The sequence below is a fragment of the Cuculus canorus genome, chromosome 18 (genome assembly GCF_017976375.1).
Source record: "Cuculus canorus isolate bCucCan1 chromosome 18, bCucCan1.pri, whole genome shotgun sequence".
NCBI lineage: Eukaryota > Metazoa > Chordata > Aves > Cuculiformes > Cuculidae > Cuculus > Cuculus canorus.
The window spans coordinates 3,447,322-3,462,758 of record NC_071418.1 but is presented as its reverse complement, the minus strand read 5'-3'; the positions used below and the strand labels follow the sequence as shown (position 1 = coordinate 3,462,758).

Sequence of the window (15,437 nt, the reverse complement as noted above, 5' to 3'; positions counted from 1 at the left end):
CCCTTCGCAGGCCCCGCCCCACCGACACACAGTCACTTCCCGAACCACGCCCCTTCGATGACGATGAACCCCACTCGCGGTGCCACGCCCCGTCCGCTGCCCCGCCCCTTGCAGCCCACTCCCAGTCGGACCCCCCCGGCAACGACGTCCCCTTCGGTGACCACATCCCATATGATGACCACGCCCCCTCCGATCCCGCCGATGACCACGCCCCTTCGAGAAACCCATCCATTCCTCACCACGCCTCCTTCTCCGACCACTCCCCTACAAATTACGTCATCTCTATGACCACGCCCCCTTCGTTTTGCCACGCCCCTATGCGATCACGCCGAGTCGATGACCACGCCCCCTTCCAATAACCACAATCCTTCCATGAACAACGTCCTTATGTGGCCACGCCCCCGGTCCGACCACGCCCCCGCTATGACCACGCCCCCTCACTGGCCCCGCCCCGTCGCCATGCTGCCCGCGCTGGCGGAAGGCGAGGAGCGGGAGAGTGGCGAGGAGGGCGCGGGTGAGGAGCGGCGGGCGGAGCGCCACGGCAGTTCCTACCACAGCCTCTACGGGTACCGCGGCGGCAGGTGAGGCGGCGCCCGGTCTCTCCGGCTCCTGCTGCTCCGCTGCCATTGTTCCCCCCCCCGTAACGCCCCCTCCTGCTCGAACGGGCCTTTCCCTGCCGCGGGGTCTGTGTCGAGGGACGATTCGTGCTCACAGGTGGTTTTTCAGGTCCCCGCGGGGAGCGGGCGGCGATGGCAGCGCGGCGGAGGCTCCTTCCAGCGAGGACTTCAGGTAAGGCCGGTTATACGCCCAACACCCGCTGCAAGCCCTGGCTGTGCGGGGTGAGGGGAGCGAGGAGGCAGAAATCCCTTCGTCTGAGCCCCCTGGGTGCTTTGGGTGGAATATTTACGGCGTGGACGCAACTATAGAGCTGAACTCATAGAACGGTTTGGGTTGGAAGGGACCTCGAAGTATCCAATTCCAACCCTGGACACTTCCCACTGGATCAGGTTCCAACCTGGCCTTGAACGCTTCCAGAGATGGAGCAGCCACGGCCTCTCTGGGCAACCTCACAGGAGGACATTCCTCCATAAGATCTCATCTCAATCTCCCCTCTTTCATCCAAAAACCATTCCCGCTTGTCCTGTTCCTGCACTCCCTGATCCAGAGCCCCTCCCTAGCTTTCCTGGAGCCTTTCAGCACTGGAAGCTGCTCTAACACCTTCCCTGAGCCATCTTTTCTCCAGGCTGAACAACCCCAACTCTCCCATCCTCTCCTCAGATGGGGGGTAATGTATTAAACATAAAATATCATCTTTGAGTTTGAACTCTTCGCTTTTGACAACTATTAGTTACTTGACATTTCGGTATTAACTTAGTTCCTAACGTAGATGATTGAACTCTATTAAGCAGTTCTAAACAGACATTAGCTTTTTCCAGGAGTTCTGCCATGGAGTTGTTGCTCTGTAGTACAGTGAGGGAAACAAGAAAGTGAGGCAGTGAGGAGTTTTGCATCAGCTGACACCACAATTCCCGACTTCTAATCTAATGGGCAATCCATGAATGGGTTTTTGATGGGCCACCAGTCACAGAGCAAGTGAGCTGTAAGCCAGAGAGACACCACAGTGGTCCCCCTTCCAGAAGCAGGTGGTTCTGTGCTTGTTCAGAGGAACAAAATAGTAACATTTGCTTTTTTGCTAATGATTTCTTTTTTTTTCAAAGCCTCACCTTGCTGGACACTAATTTACCTCCTGAAGCGGAGACCGAGTTGCGCAGTTTTATCGCGAAGCGCCTTAATAAAGGAGCCCTGTTTGACAGAATGGGGAACGTGGTGTCAGTGGAGCTGAGGTAAATTTTACAAATTATTTGTAAGTGATGAACTGTAGGAAACACCGTCAGCATTGCACATCTTACCATCTGCTGTACTCAAGTTTAGTCTCGATTCCATGTTCTCGGTCTATTGCTAACAGCTTTATGCAATCGCATTTCCCTTTTTCTAGGTAGCTTTGAGAAAATTATTATAGTAAATAGTTTACTGTTTGAATGCTTAAAAAATACTGTATGGGTTTATGACTGTTTTCTTTTAAACGACTGCACCACGGAGAAGAAAAAAGAAGTTTAAAGAGCTCTTTGTGTTACCATAGGAGCCACCAGTGATACAGGGTGAAAATTCTTTACAGAAATCACCTGTGCCTGCTTCATGCACTTGTTTATTGTATCTGTAACAAAATCATTCCTTTTTTTCTTCACAGCATACCCGAATGTAAAGTTGGTTGTTATTACTGTCGTTTCCAACATGAAAATCTTCTAGAAACGGCAACACTGGAATCAGACATCAATGCTCCAGAATATGTGGTTTGTTTCTTAGGTGGCTCGGAGAAAGGTCTGGAACTATATCCTTACCTGTAACTTTATCTGTGTGGAGAGGGAAGTGATGTAAAAATTATGTTTTTATTTGGTTTGTTTCCTACTTGAAATCGGCCTGTTTATGCACACCTTCCTGTAATGGAAATTGTTGGTAGCAGCTGGCTGCTGTAAAGAAAAAATGCAGGTCTTAACTGATGCATCTTATTTTCCTTAAGAAGATACTTTCAGACTTGAGCTGGACAAATACATTCAAAGTCTGAAGATAAACCTTGATTTGGAGGTAAGGCCTAACTTCTGGGGGTTTTTTTAAGTGGTGAAAATTAATTACTAAAATAATCTGGAATATTTAGTCATATTTAGAGACAAAAATAAGTGGTTTAAGTACTAATATGAAACACTGTGAGAGATCTCCTTGATTCACTGCAGTGACAGGGAATGTCTGAAGTGCTGCCGACCATGCAAGTCAAAAGGGAAAATGGGGAGGACAAACTTTTTTGTGCCAGTCATAAATCTCTTGAAAGTTAGCTAGATTAAGAGAGAAGAGTGACTAATTAAAGGTAGTGGCCCATAAGAAATTTGTAAACGTTTGCCTGGATTCTTGGCACTTCTAAATGTTAAGGAAGGATTTTTAGTGTCTGTCTTGTCACAAAAGCTCTGCATTTTAAGTCTGTGTCATCGCATCTGCTGTTGCACGGTCTTTATATCTACCCTAATATTACAATTCTGTCTGCTTCTTAAAATGTGAAGCCCTTCATTGCTGATATTCCACAGAATTGTGATTTTAAATGTCCAACTCATTATTTTAGTCTAGTGTGGTTTGAAATTAAGAAGTCTCTGACATGCAGATAACTTTGGTTGAACAGATAATCAATAAGCTTCTATTTGTGTTGAAATCTAACTTGTAGTTAAAGTTGTAATATTTCAATTTGTTACAGCAAAAATTCTTGGAGACCTCTGTTAACCCCTACCTGAGAAGCTGGTTTGAGAATGCCGTGTGCCCGATTCAGAGAGTGGTCCAGCTCTTCCAGGAGAAACTCGCCTCTTTGTTACACGCTGTAAGTGTATTTCAATCTGGATAACTAAAAGGTTCGGAAGGAATTTTTGTGGCTCCAACATGTTAAATGTGTTTTAAAAAAGCATGTTTTGACACTTTGGGGCATGGTTTAGTAGGCATGGTAGTGTTGGGCTGATGGACTTGATCATCTTGGAGATCTTTTCCAACCTTAATGATTCTATGAAAACATTTCTTGCGTTTGCTTTCCCACACAGGAGTAAATGATGAACAACTTTTTTCTTCTTTGGTGTGGGTTTTTGTTCTTTTTATTTTGAGTTCAGCACAAGTACTTTTTTCCTGCTTTATTGCTAAGGAAGCACACAGCAATTTCTTTTAGGAGTTTTCATAGTTAACACATTTTCAATTACGTAGTAGTGTCCAAGTTGAAATTAGAAACAGCACGAGAAAGCCTTTGCTGCTATAATTCCTCTGAACCAAAAGAGATTTTATATTACCTGTGTGCCTCATGTAATTCACTGGAAACAGAAAAGAAATTAGTCCTAGCTCTAGTCCCTGCGTGTAAGGAAGCATTGGATGGAATAGCCAAAAGTATAACTGCCATGTTCCTTCTGAATGCAAAACCAGCTGCAGGAACTATGATCTTGATTATTCCCTTAGCTTCTACTCTTTCTCTGTGAAAAGAACAGCTTTTCCAAGAACCGCGTTATGTATTTATTGCTGGTAACTACAATATAGCAACAGAGGTAATATCAAAGTTGCATTTAGCTTTTTTCCTTTTTGTTCTTTCTTTGCTTGTTTTAAGGCTTTGAGTTACACCCCTGTGGAAGTGAAAAATGCAGATGAAAGAACAGAAAAAGACATTAGCAGGTAAAGATACGTTGACACCAATGAAACAGCAAGGAAGGCTGTTGCAGATGACACCCTCTATTCTTGCTGTTCGGGAATTGTAAAGAAGCAAGCAGTTTACATGAGCTTTTTGTGTTAGGTTTCTGGCAGCTGCCAGCCTCCAAGGACTTGTTCAGGAAGGTACGATGACCTCCTTGTGCATTGCCATGACTGAGGAACAGCACAAGACAATGATTATAGACTGCAGTGGACCTCAGCCTCAGCTGCATAATGCAGGTGAGATTACAGCTGCAAATATTTATTCACGTTACCTGCTTTTCTCCTATAGCTGCTGAGAGTTGTGCACATTAGAGGTCATTGGAGATATTCAGAAGCTCATAAGTTTGTGCTCAGAAAGCTTGGATTCCACCTGGAAACTACAACACCTGGTTTCCTGTGAGGTAGCAGAGCAGTTTGTTTTACCAGATATACTGGAGCTCTGCTATGAAAACGGTTGACAAAGAAATCCACAAGGCATTTAATTTGTAGACCATCTAACTCTGACTTGTACGCTTCAAGGATGTCGCAAACCTTTTTTTCCCTGTTTTGTATTTTTTGACAAACATTGTGAAAAGGGATTGAACAACCAGAACAGAAATTCTTGAAATGGCCATAGCTATGTTTGCTTTTCTTCTCCACATGTATTGTTTTGCTTAAGACTTATTTCCTGGCCCAAGCATACCATTATCCAGTGGTAGGTCAGAACCATTAAACCAGGTAAATGGAGCGGTACATTTATAATGAGCTCATTTACTTTTTCTCATCTCTTCTTCTTTTTGTTCCTGAACACCTAACAGGAAACAACAGGTTCTGTGAGGACTGGATGCAGGCTTTTGTGAACGGTGCCGAAGGTGGAAATCCGTTTCTCTTCAGGCAAATTTTGGAAAACTTTAAATTGAAGGTACCCGTTTATATATGTTAAAGGCTTGGAGAAGACATTGGGGTTACTGAGGGAGCAAATGCTCTTTGCATCAAAGGATAATCAAATGCTCTGTTACTCTTTTCCCAGGCTATACAAGACATAAACAACCTGAAGAGGTTTATCCGCCAGGCCGAAATGAACCACTATGCCTTGTTCAAGTGTTACATGTTTCTGAAGAACTGTGGAAGCGGAGACGTCCTTCTGAAGATCGTTAAAGTGGAACACGCAGAAATGCCAGAAGCCAGAAACGTAGTGACTGTCCTCGAGGAATTCATGAGAGAAACATCAGTGGCTTAAAATGATCTTAATTATTCTGTACTCATTGGAGGGCATTGTATAAATTATTAATTCCTTCTGTGCAGCTTAGTTTTGCTATTGCAGGATTTTTAATTTATACTTAAAAGTATTACCTAAGTCAAAACTCAGGTGTAGTTTTGTTTGCCTTTTCTCTTTTTTTAGGGAAAGCAGTGTGAACTGTTTTTAACGTGCAAAAATCAGATCATACAAACTCCTGCATAGTTTTCAGCGCTTACCTGATTCCCCAAATGACTTGCTCCTTTTCTGAAGAAATTGGGACATTTGGGTTTTACAGTCATTGCATGATAAAAAACCCAAATCCCTTACCTGGCAAGCGTTTCAGTATTTTAAATATCTTCAAAATGATAATTTTTAATTATAAAGATCCAGTTAGTTTTGTTTTAATATATAAAGAAGCACAAACATCTGGATAAAGCATAGTAAATTAATTCATCATTTGTGTTTGTAGAAGAGAATATCAGTAACAAGTAGCTAGTTTCTGCAGTCTGCTTTCAAATTGGCAGGTTGTTCTGGTACCAGATCTTGGTAATGGGTGTGAAACAGAATAGCGTTAAGACCAAACAGTTCTAGGAATCTGCTTATACTTATGCTGGACAGACACATTAAATTCCCAGGTTGTTTGATGAATCCTATTCTTCATTAGTTTGTGCTGTGATCAACACCTTCTTTGTGTGTTCTTGGGACCTTTTTTTGCATAACTCTTAATAATTGTGGGGTTTGAGTTTTGGTGAATTAAACCTGAAAATTTTACAGATTAAATATTAACTCTAAATTCAGTTTCTGAAGAACTTTCTCTGAAGTAAACCAAGTTAATAATTCCGACTTTAAACCATTTCATTACTGTATCTCAGCAATGAGTTCTTACTGCATCACAGGACATTTACACAGCAGCACGCTTGAAGAAGATCTTTGGCTGTGGCTGGAATCAAATCTCAGGAGGCCTACGAGAGGCCACGTAGATGAAGACTATTTCTGCAAACCTGACATAAGCAAAACTCCTTTGCATTCTTTTGCATCGGAGGTGTCCAAGGGCCTAAGGGGCCTTCGAACAGCTCTTCTGAAAACTCTTAACTGCAAGTCTTGCCACTGCTGTTGAGTTGCCAGTACTGTTTATTGTGACAGAAGTTGACTGCTTTCCTGTAACACCGCTGTGTTGAGGCTATAGCAGAGTTTACAATAAACCACATTCAAATCCTTCATACGGTGCCTGTGTTGAATCACAAGTGAGTGTCTTTGTCTCCTGTTTAAAACCCTTTATTTACACAACACAGAGGAGCTGCTAGTGTAACATGCAGGAGTCTGAGTGTCCTACTGACACCAGAGGTGACGCATCATGTGAAAATAAAAGTAGTCTGAAAGAAAACAACCCCCTGATTCTGTCTTTTGTGGGGGCTCTGAGAAATAACAACATTTTTGCGTCAGAATATTTTATTCCTGAGTGGGTAAAGCAGCACCACTCAATAAAACACGTCGCCCTTTGTTGCTCTTGTGCATTCTTGATGAGGTTGGAGCACTGAGCGGTTGGTGGTGTGTCTGATCAGGGGACAGGGCAGGGCAGAGGGGTCAGAAAAAGCCGGTGAGTGCGATGCACAGGTAAGCTGTGATCTGGTACAAACGTAAGGAGCCATCACGTTGCTGCTGTCCTGTTCCTTATGGTGCCGCTGGGTGGATAGTTGGGCCAGAGCCCCGGTGCTGGCCTTCACGTTTACAATGAGTAGGTCAGCGCCGCTGGGGATGATAACCTTCTCTAGAGATGCAACCCCAATCGCTTTGTCCAGCCTTCATCCCTAGGAGTTTTCAATAATAAACTAGCTGAAATGCTGAACAACCTGCGTTACCTCTTTGTTGACCTTGTTGTGAGCAGGAGGTTGGACCAGAGACTTCCCGAGGGCCCTCATAACTGGAATTATCTGTTATCCTGTCTTGTGCTCATTTAAATAAGGTTTTTGTTTTGTTTGCCAGCCATATTATCATAAATCACTCTTCAAAATCCACATATTTTTAATTTCAACTGTACAACTTCGTCTTGTTGGGACTTCCCTCCAGTAATGCATTGCTTGGGATCAGTCCCACCGAATTTCTACTCTTACACGTGGGCAGCTTCAGTCACACCTTCTCCTATTGTAAGTTCCTTCCCCTGAGTTTTCCTAGCACTGAAGGTGGCTGGCATTATGGAAAAACAACTCCTTGCTTTCTGCAGCCTTTGTTTCAACATCATCTCGTTTCTGCCAGCTTTGCAGTGACTTTGCCAGCTACTTTCTAAACTCAAGATGGTCAACAAGGACATACCCATAGAATGAATTTGCAGGTTTCACTGGCATCTTCCCATTATCAATTATATTTTAAAAACCAAAAGTGAATTAAACAAAAGCGTAATAAATAATGCAGGACCAGCTGGTTTAGCTGCATGAATACCCAGAGAGTATTACAACTTCCTTTAGCCATCAGCTATTCAAAGCTCAGGATGAAGCACACTAAAGGTCAGAAGATGCTGAGACATGCATTTAATTTGCAAACATGGAAGATTTTTGCTGTAGTTTTAAAGGTCTTATTAAAAACCCTTTGGGAATAAAAGAAAAACAACAAACCAAAACAACAAACAAACAAACAAACACCTCCTCCCACCCCCCCCGAAGACCCAAACTCCAAATCCTCCAGGCTTATGCTAAGAATGTGGATTTAGATTCAGCTGCTACAGATCTCTTGTTTGAAAGATTGGGGTCTGGTTGGGGTTTTGGGGTTTCCCCCCTCTTTGCCCTTAAAAGGCATAGAAACCAAGTAGTTTGCTCTCTCTAACACTTATGAGCAATGTGTACTATAGAGAATATGAGAGGAGCTATGGAAGTAAAACTATAATGAGTTTGATGAGCGCGTGTGATCAAGGCTGAGTACCACGGCTGCCAGGTTTTGGCTCCTTCTCTGCGACAGACAAGCTGGAATTGGCAATGTTCCTGTCCTTCAGTTTGCCTTCCTAAAATTATTGTAGCCAGCAAGAAAAGCATCTGGTGCGAGCAGACAATAACACTTGCCTTATTAACCGACAAAACCAGACAAAACCCACCTTTCCAGCTTGCTGAAAGCCCTCAACTAATGAATAAAAAACTTGCAGTGTCCCAAAAGCTCAGTCAAGCGCAGAAATAGAACAGCAAGAGCCGAGTCCTAGGTATGGTAGCAGTGAGCGCTTCAGCACTATCAAATCTGATGGGAACGGCTGCTAGTTACACCTGCATTTCTTTAAGACACACTTTAACCCAATGTTTCCCCAACAAAAACACAAAATATTTTCCAAAATAAGCCTCCCTGTCCACTCTGGGCAAAGAGTTGTTACTTCAGTTCTCACAGAATACCTCAGTCCCTTGGAGGTTTGCTGCAGAGCTTCCTGGAGAAGTTCCACCTATCGATTCTAGAGACCAAGATGTGTTGGCTCTGAGATTTTAAGACTTTCAGTAGAGAAAAGATGTTAGAAGGCAACAACCTTCCACCTCAATAAAAAATTTTAAGCAGTCTGACATACTCGGTCATCAGCTTCCTCGCAGCTCTGAGGTCCCTATGGCACCGAAGTATCAGATGTCACATGGTGGGACAAGACCTGAATTCCAACCCAAGTCCCGAGATGGTTCTGCATCCTCGTTATCCTCATGGAGAAATAAAGGGGAAGTGAACCACTGCTTTCTCTTTAAGACATACACTTTTAAAGAGACATAAAAATGAATTATCAATGTCATTATTAAAAGATTACACTGCAGAGCTCAAAACAAACTGCTCTTTTGTTAAATACTGCATTAACTGTAGACAAACACACAAAACTCTTTGAAATGTTTTTCTTGGTTGTTTTTTTTTCTGGCGTATGATGTAAACCAGCTCGATTTTATTAAAAAGAAAACACATCGAAAACCCCAGGAAACCAAAAAAACCCATCAACAAAAAAAAAAAATTTAATGGATTCTGAGCTCAAATAATATCATTACAACAAAAATATACAGAATGTACACAATACAAAAATATTTGGAAACATACCATAGCGTCTTACCTTGCAAATATCATTTTGTTTTCCTTAGCCCTTAACGGGAAAGTATCATTTGTTCAGTATTTTAAGGCAGAAAATTACATTGTTTAGTGCTTTGTGTTTAACACACGGATGTGCTGTTGGCATTAGCAGCGTAAGCAAAAGAAAAGCTGCATAAACCTGACTTTATTTGCAAACTAAACAGACACTGTGGGGGAGTCAGAAGACAATGACAAAGGGATCTATTTAACTTACTGGAAATGAAGGTGTTTTTTTTAAATCAGGCCTAGGGAATATTTTGTGCTCTGTGTTATAAAGTACCCTGAAATGTAATTTTTCTGTGCTACTACAGCATTTCAGAAATACCTCATTAGAAAGCTTTTTCCAATTAAAAGCCAACGATTAATGGCGATATTAGAAATACATTTACCTTTCCAGAAGCTTGGGTTCTGCCTTACGCGTGATTCTCTACAGAGCTGCAAAACGCACTGCTTTCCTTTCCAGGCAGCTCCCAGCATCAGTGCCTGAAAAAGGACTTTTTGAGTCATACCGCAGAGTTCTGTAGAGCAGCTGCTACTGTAAAAGAAACGGAACAGCAGCAATACTCAAAGAGGCTGAAAGCCCAGAGGTGCCGGCTTTTCTTCTCTAGATCCCAGTTTGCCTCCAGAGGTTGCTGGTGTTGAACTGCACCCATGTTCTCCAGTTCCACCTTGGGTAAAGCCAGTGGAGATGGGGTTTCCAAAGCATTTGAGCTGAGCTGGAAATCTGTGCAAACAGATAGAGTTTGAGCTCTTTACTCACTGCAGTATTTGTGAAAGTCCTACCCACGATCCTGTGAGACTAAATATTGGCACAAACCAGCAGGTGTCTTGTGAGGACAACAGGTCACTGTTATTTTGGTGGCAGCTCCTGGTGTATCAGGTTCCCCTCTTCATGCCCCAATGTAAATGGAAATTATCTAATCTGATTTAAAACATACGGACAGTACCATCCATAAGAAGGAGCAAGGCCTTGGGATAAAGAATCCCTGAGCTTTATTTCTATTCCAGCAACCTCGGACAACAATAACTTCTCTGCCCTTCCCCACTGATAAAATACTTCCTACTGCGAGTGGGGCGAGTAGCGAAGAATCACGATACCCCACCTAAGGGCTAAGATTCTTCATGAAGAATAAGTGACACGAGATGTTGTCTTAAGAACTCAGCAGAAGCAAATTCATCAGTGTTTTTACAACTCCTCTACACTTCATTCACAATTTTTTTTCTGATTTCTCCTCTCCCATCACTCCATTCCAAACCTCCCCCTCCTCCTTCCAATATTACTGACGCGTGCAAAATTAATCTCTACCTGCCTCCAAGCATCTAGGAACTAAAGGTGTGATCTGCAAGCCTCGTGGGCTTTGATCTGCCTGGTTCTTCTCCTTCCTCCCCAGGGCTGTCTGAGCCACTTCTCCAGTCTCTTCCCTGGGATGAGGGATCAGCAAGAGACACGGAGCCAGACGCCGCTGGTGCTGTGGCCACGCTGCTGGCACATATCCCTGAAGAAGCTTTACAAGCAGCACCCCAGACTCTCCCAGTCTGCATTACTACTCCCTACATCCAGTCGGGATTAGTGCCTCAGTGTACTTGCTGAACGGGAAATCCAGCACAGAAACAGCTTTTTTTTTCCAGGTGTTGCGCCTTCACTCAAGGACATAAACGTAAAATACCTTCCTCTAACATGCACTGCTGGAATCTGTACGCTGGTAACAGTCTTTGCCTTTTGCTCTAACACATCCGTAAGGTTCAAAAGATTCACATTTTAGCCGACTGATGTAGAATCCTGGCAGCAGCTGAAATAAAACCAAAACAATCAGCAGAACCAGTCCCTCAGCAGACGGCTGCCTCAGGAACACATTGCTGACTGTGACAAGCTGGAATCAAAAACGAGCAGGATGGAGAATATTTCATCTCTAACATAAACCAGCAGCTTCAAGGACATCTGGAGGTAAAAGAAAAGCTGTTTGCTATTAGCTCCCTGGTGCTGCAGCACTGTGGCACACCTGGATGCGTTGGAAAACGACATAAGTAGGTTTCCTGACACTCTAAAACCAGAAGTTTTCGCAGCATAACTCCAGTAATAATAATAATAATAATAAAAAAATCATTGTAATGCTTAAGCACTTTGTGCTGCTCCTGACTCCATGATCTGATGGATTCTTAGCAAACAACAGGCTCTGTGTACGATCTGCTCTACGTGTGGGGAGAGATTTCAGCTGTGAAGAGCACGAAGATGAGAGGGGTTTGTTTCTTCCTCTGCACTGTCTCAAAGTCTGGCCTTTTTCATCCCCAGGGTTGCCTGTAGATTTGCTCAGACAGGGCATGGGGACACAGAGGGGAAGTTAAAGACGAGCAACAGTTTAAAAGAACTAGTCATAAACTCAACCTCCGAGCTCTTTTCAACCAGTTCATGTAAACTGTGTTCGTCTACGGTTAAAGGATCAAAGAAGGGTGCCTGTAGTACTTTGTTCTGCTCCTCAGCAGAGGCAAAGCTACATTGGCCAGGATGAGGCTGATGAAGAAGCGTGCGGCCCTTGAACTTATATCTTCCTGCTTTGCCCCAGAGCACATCACAAGCAGGCGCATAAATAACCCAAAAATAAAAGTGAATTGGTGCATACTGTACTCTTAAATTACAGGCAAAGTAATCTGGGGTTTGTTGTGATTGAATTTTTCTACCAAACCTTCCAAGGTTTTCCTAAAACGCCCAGAGGAACTCCTGTTTCTGCTCACCTCTGATTGAAAGGCATCTGTAACGAGAAAGGCTTAGCCATAGGTCCTCCTTGTGCATTAACCGTGCTCCTGTCAGTATTCTCTCAGCTCTCTGCTCTCCCGCTGCTCCCCAGATGATCTCCATCACTACAAACCTCACCGGGCAGCTCCTGACACGAAACAACGCACGCAAACTCTCGTGACTGCTTTGACCTGAATGCAAATTGCAGAGATAAATAAAACGGCATGGACCAGCAATCCCCTTCTCCAAACTGAACAGAGCTCCGACTCTTTTGCCTTCCTCTACTTCTTCAATCTGAAAGCCCACGGGCAAAGTCTCAGCCATGCAGAACAACGAAGGTGCAGTTGCTCTCAGACATTCGATTCCTGGGCAGGAAGGTGGCAAAAAATGTTTCTTTCGCAGGTAAGGCTTATTCCAAACTGTAGAAACACTGATTTTCTCTCCATCCCTTCCCTTGAGGCAAAAGAAGTTTGACAAGAGTGTACTACGGGAGCAGAACTTCACCCTTCCAGAGGGATTTTCCCTAAGAAGCAAAGAAGGGGGCAGCTGATGAGCACTTGTGAGTGGCCCCTCTAGAAAGACAGACTCCTACCAGTTTGTGGTATCACCTGGCAGCACTGGTTACACAGCTGAGAGAATACAGCCCACAACACAGATGTTTTGCTACAGAGCAAACTGCTACAGCGCCTGTGCGATGCACTGTGGGAGGCTCTGGTTGCTGCTGCCTGGGCACCAGTACAGAAATATTATAGCAAAAAAGGAAGAAAGGAGCTAGCCTAGAGACTCCTGTGGCTGCTTTATCCTGGCAGTCAAACTAGGTGGATAAAGGGGAGAGAAAAGGAGGGCATCTACATTCCTGGCCTGTATTTTGGCAGCTCTCAAAAGTGAGAAGTGAAATAACATCAACACCTTAGAGAGAAGTGTACCGATAAGCACTGTTTGTGTTACAGATGCTCTGGTTTGGTCCCCAGGTCCGTGCAGCATCTGTACAGCCTGTGCTACAGACCAGCTACAGCTTGCTAAAACCTGGGGTTGACCAGTGTTAAAGAAAAAGGCATCAGTGCAACTACTGGTTGCTCGGAGCTCCTGAACGTCCATTGCCTCAGCAAGAGGCATCCTCAAAATTTAGCAGTCACTTCAAAACCAGTTTTCTCTTTCACATTGATCACTGTAACACCCCTTCCCTTCAGTGGGAAACCAGCGCTACAACCTGATTTAATGCCACTGACTTCAGTGGGCAGATTTGGCCCCAGGTGGACTGTATGGCTGTAAAGACTAGGTAGGTCCCACCCTGCACTGCTGTAGGTGATCCTGGTCTCATTTTTCGAGTAGAGAACCTGCTGGGAGAGTTGAGATCCTTGCTCGGAGCCCACCGCAAGCCAGGTGTTAGATCAACGTGGCCAGAAATAAAATGCGAAGAAAACAGCACCTGATTGTCAGCTGATAAACACACAATTGGATACATTTGCACTCCTCTTCTCCCTCCCTCAAAAAAGAAACAGGCTAGGGGAGAAAAAAAAATCATTAAAATCAGGTGAAGCATGCACAGTAAAAGTCCCCTCTGACTGGGTGTCAACAACACTCTATGAGATCTCAAGGTTTATAGTGCAATTTCATTTGACCTGTAGTTGAAGACCAGTCTCCATCACTTTGGGTGATCAAATTCTGCCGATTCCTTTGAAAGGTGCGTAAGACAGGTTTCACCATAGGCTAAAATATCTTAGGAACCATTCAAGTAATTAGACAGTGGCACTGGTTTGGCTGAACAGTCAGAGGTCCGTAGAAACCAAACCCAAGCTGCCCTGTAAGTACCACGCGAGTCTCTAATTAGTAATTGTCTGCTCTTTTCCCTTTCAGTGTTCAGTAACATTGAGGAGATTCGTTCAACAACTGGCCATAGTTCCAGCACCGACCTGGAAAACACGAATATCTCGTACAAAATACCGATGTGTGCTGACAAACCAAGTGATAAGTGCGCAGGGAGAAGTTGCCCAACGGGAGTCTTGGCAGTGGAGAAATCACAGGGTCTGGGCCAACCAGTATTACAGTACCTGCTATATTTGTGAACAAACTGATCGGCCCGTTCTTCCATGAGATCTTTAAGCACTTCCTCCAGCACACACTTGTGTTCAAAAGAATCATCCTCCCTTAAGTTAAATATAAAAATAGATCCTCCATCTTCATTCATTTAACACAGCTGACAGATGACTTCCACTCTCGAGTTTTCTGTCCCACGCTTTCAAGGAGGAGGAGGTAGCTTTAGATCCAACAGGCTGTAGGCAAAAATGTTCCAGAAGATGGCAAACAAGACAAAAATAACATAAATAGAGAGGAAGATCCACCATAAAGTCTGATCTTGGAGTCTCTGCTCATAGTTCCTCAGGATAATGACACCAAGGGTGATTCCAACTATTACCCCTCCCAGGTGAGCCACGAAGCTGGGGTGTGGGCACGGTGGGTAAGCGGAGGGGTGGAATCGCAGCCACACAGCTCTTCCAAATTCGAAGCTCACTAGAAGAAAGGAGGAAAAAGAAATTAATTGTTTAGGTCTATCGTGTTTGAAGTTCGTCTTGCAGGCAGTGCTACATCCCTGAAGAGATGGAGTGGGAGAAACTGCCTTGTGTGGCCAGCACAGGGAGGCTGGGAAGCTGTGGCTAAGTGAGAGCTGTGGTGCAGAGGCGTGGGATCTCCCCAGCAGCTGGTAACTCATCTGGGTTGTGGGAGCAGACACAGGCGGGGCAATAGTCACCTTCCAAAATTTATACCAGAAACATAAAAAAAAAGTTAGTGTACAAAGACAATCATCTGTGATGAATACACGGCCTGCTTTCCCTCACCATGCCACCCTAGGGCATGGCTGGAATATAATTCCTTAACGTGTGTGCTGTTGCCATCCCAGATAGGGAATGCTCTAGAAAACCTAAGTATTATCATTATGAAAGCTTTGCTTGTTTGTGAATTGAAGGGTGAGATGTTTAGGTCCCAATTCTTCACAAATGCCACAAGCTACAGGCTAACAACAAATCCTCGTTTACAAACGTTTGTGTTGGAAGCCAAAATCCGCATTTGAGAGTGATGTGGTTTCTGCTACCAGAAGGTCCAGCTGCAAGTTCCTACCAAAACTGCTGTAAAGTTAAAACTCACTGAACCAGCACA

The 15,437-nt window shown here is 43.9% G+C and overlaps 2 protein-coding genes across 6 annotated transcripts in view; one reads left to right on the top strand and one right to left on the bottom strand.

Annotated features, from left to right (window-relative positions):
• The first annotated feature begins 433 nt into the window (after nt 1-433).
• C18H17orf75 (chromosome 18 C17orf75 homolog) lies at nt 434-6,702 on the top strand. Its single transcript, XM_054083713.1, has 10 exons — nt 434-581; nt 727-789; nt 1,719-1,844; nt 2,249-2,389; nt 2,586-2,643; nt 3,299-3,418; nt 4,181-4,245; nt 4,364-4,500; nt 5,061-5,164; nt 5,273-6,702. Exons 1-10 carry the CDS (start codon nt 460-462, stop codon nt 5,480-5,482), a joined length of 1,146 nt encoding a protein of 381 aa, XP_053939688.1. The 5' UTR covers nt 434-459; the 3' UTR covers nt 5,483-6,702.
• A 5,319-nt stretch (nt 6,703-12,021) lies between these two features.
• RHBDL3 (rhomboid like 3) overlaps nt 12,022-15,437 on the bottom strand; it is a 55,618-nt gene continuing 52,202 nt past the window's right edge. For all 5 annotated transcript variants that reach the window (XM_054083652.1, XM_054083653.1, XM_054083655.1 and 2 more), the window contains one exon: nt 12,022-14,792. In XM_054083652.1, coding sequence (XP_053939627.1) covers nt 14,521-14,792 — 272 coding nt within the window. In that variant the 3' untranslated portion in view covers nt 12,022-14,520. The remainder of the gene's footprint in view (nt 14,793-15,437) is intronic.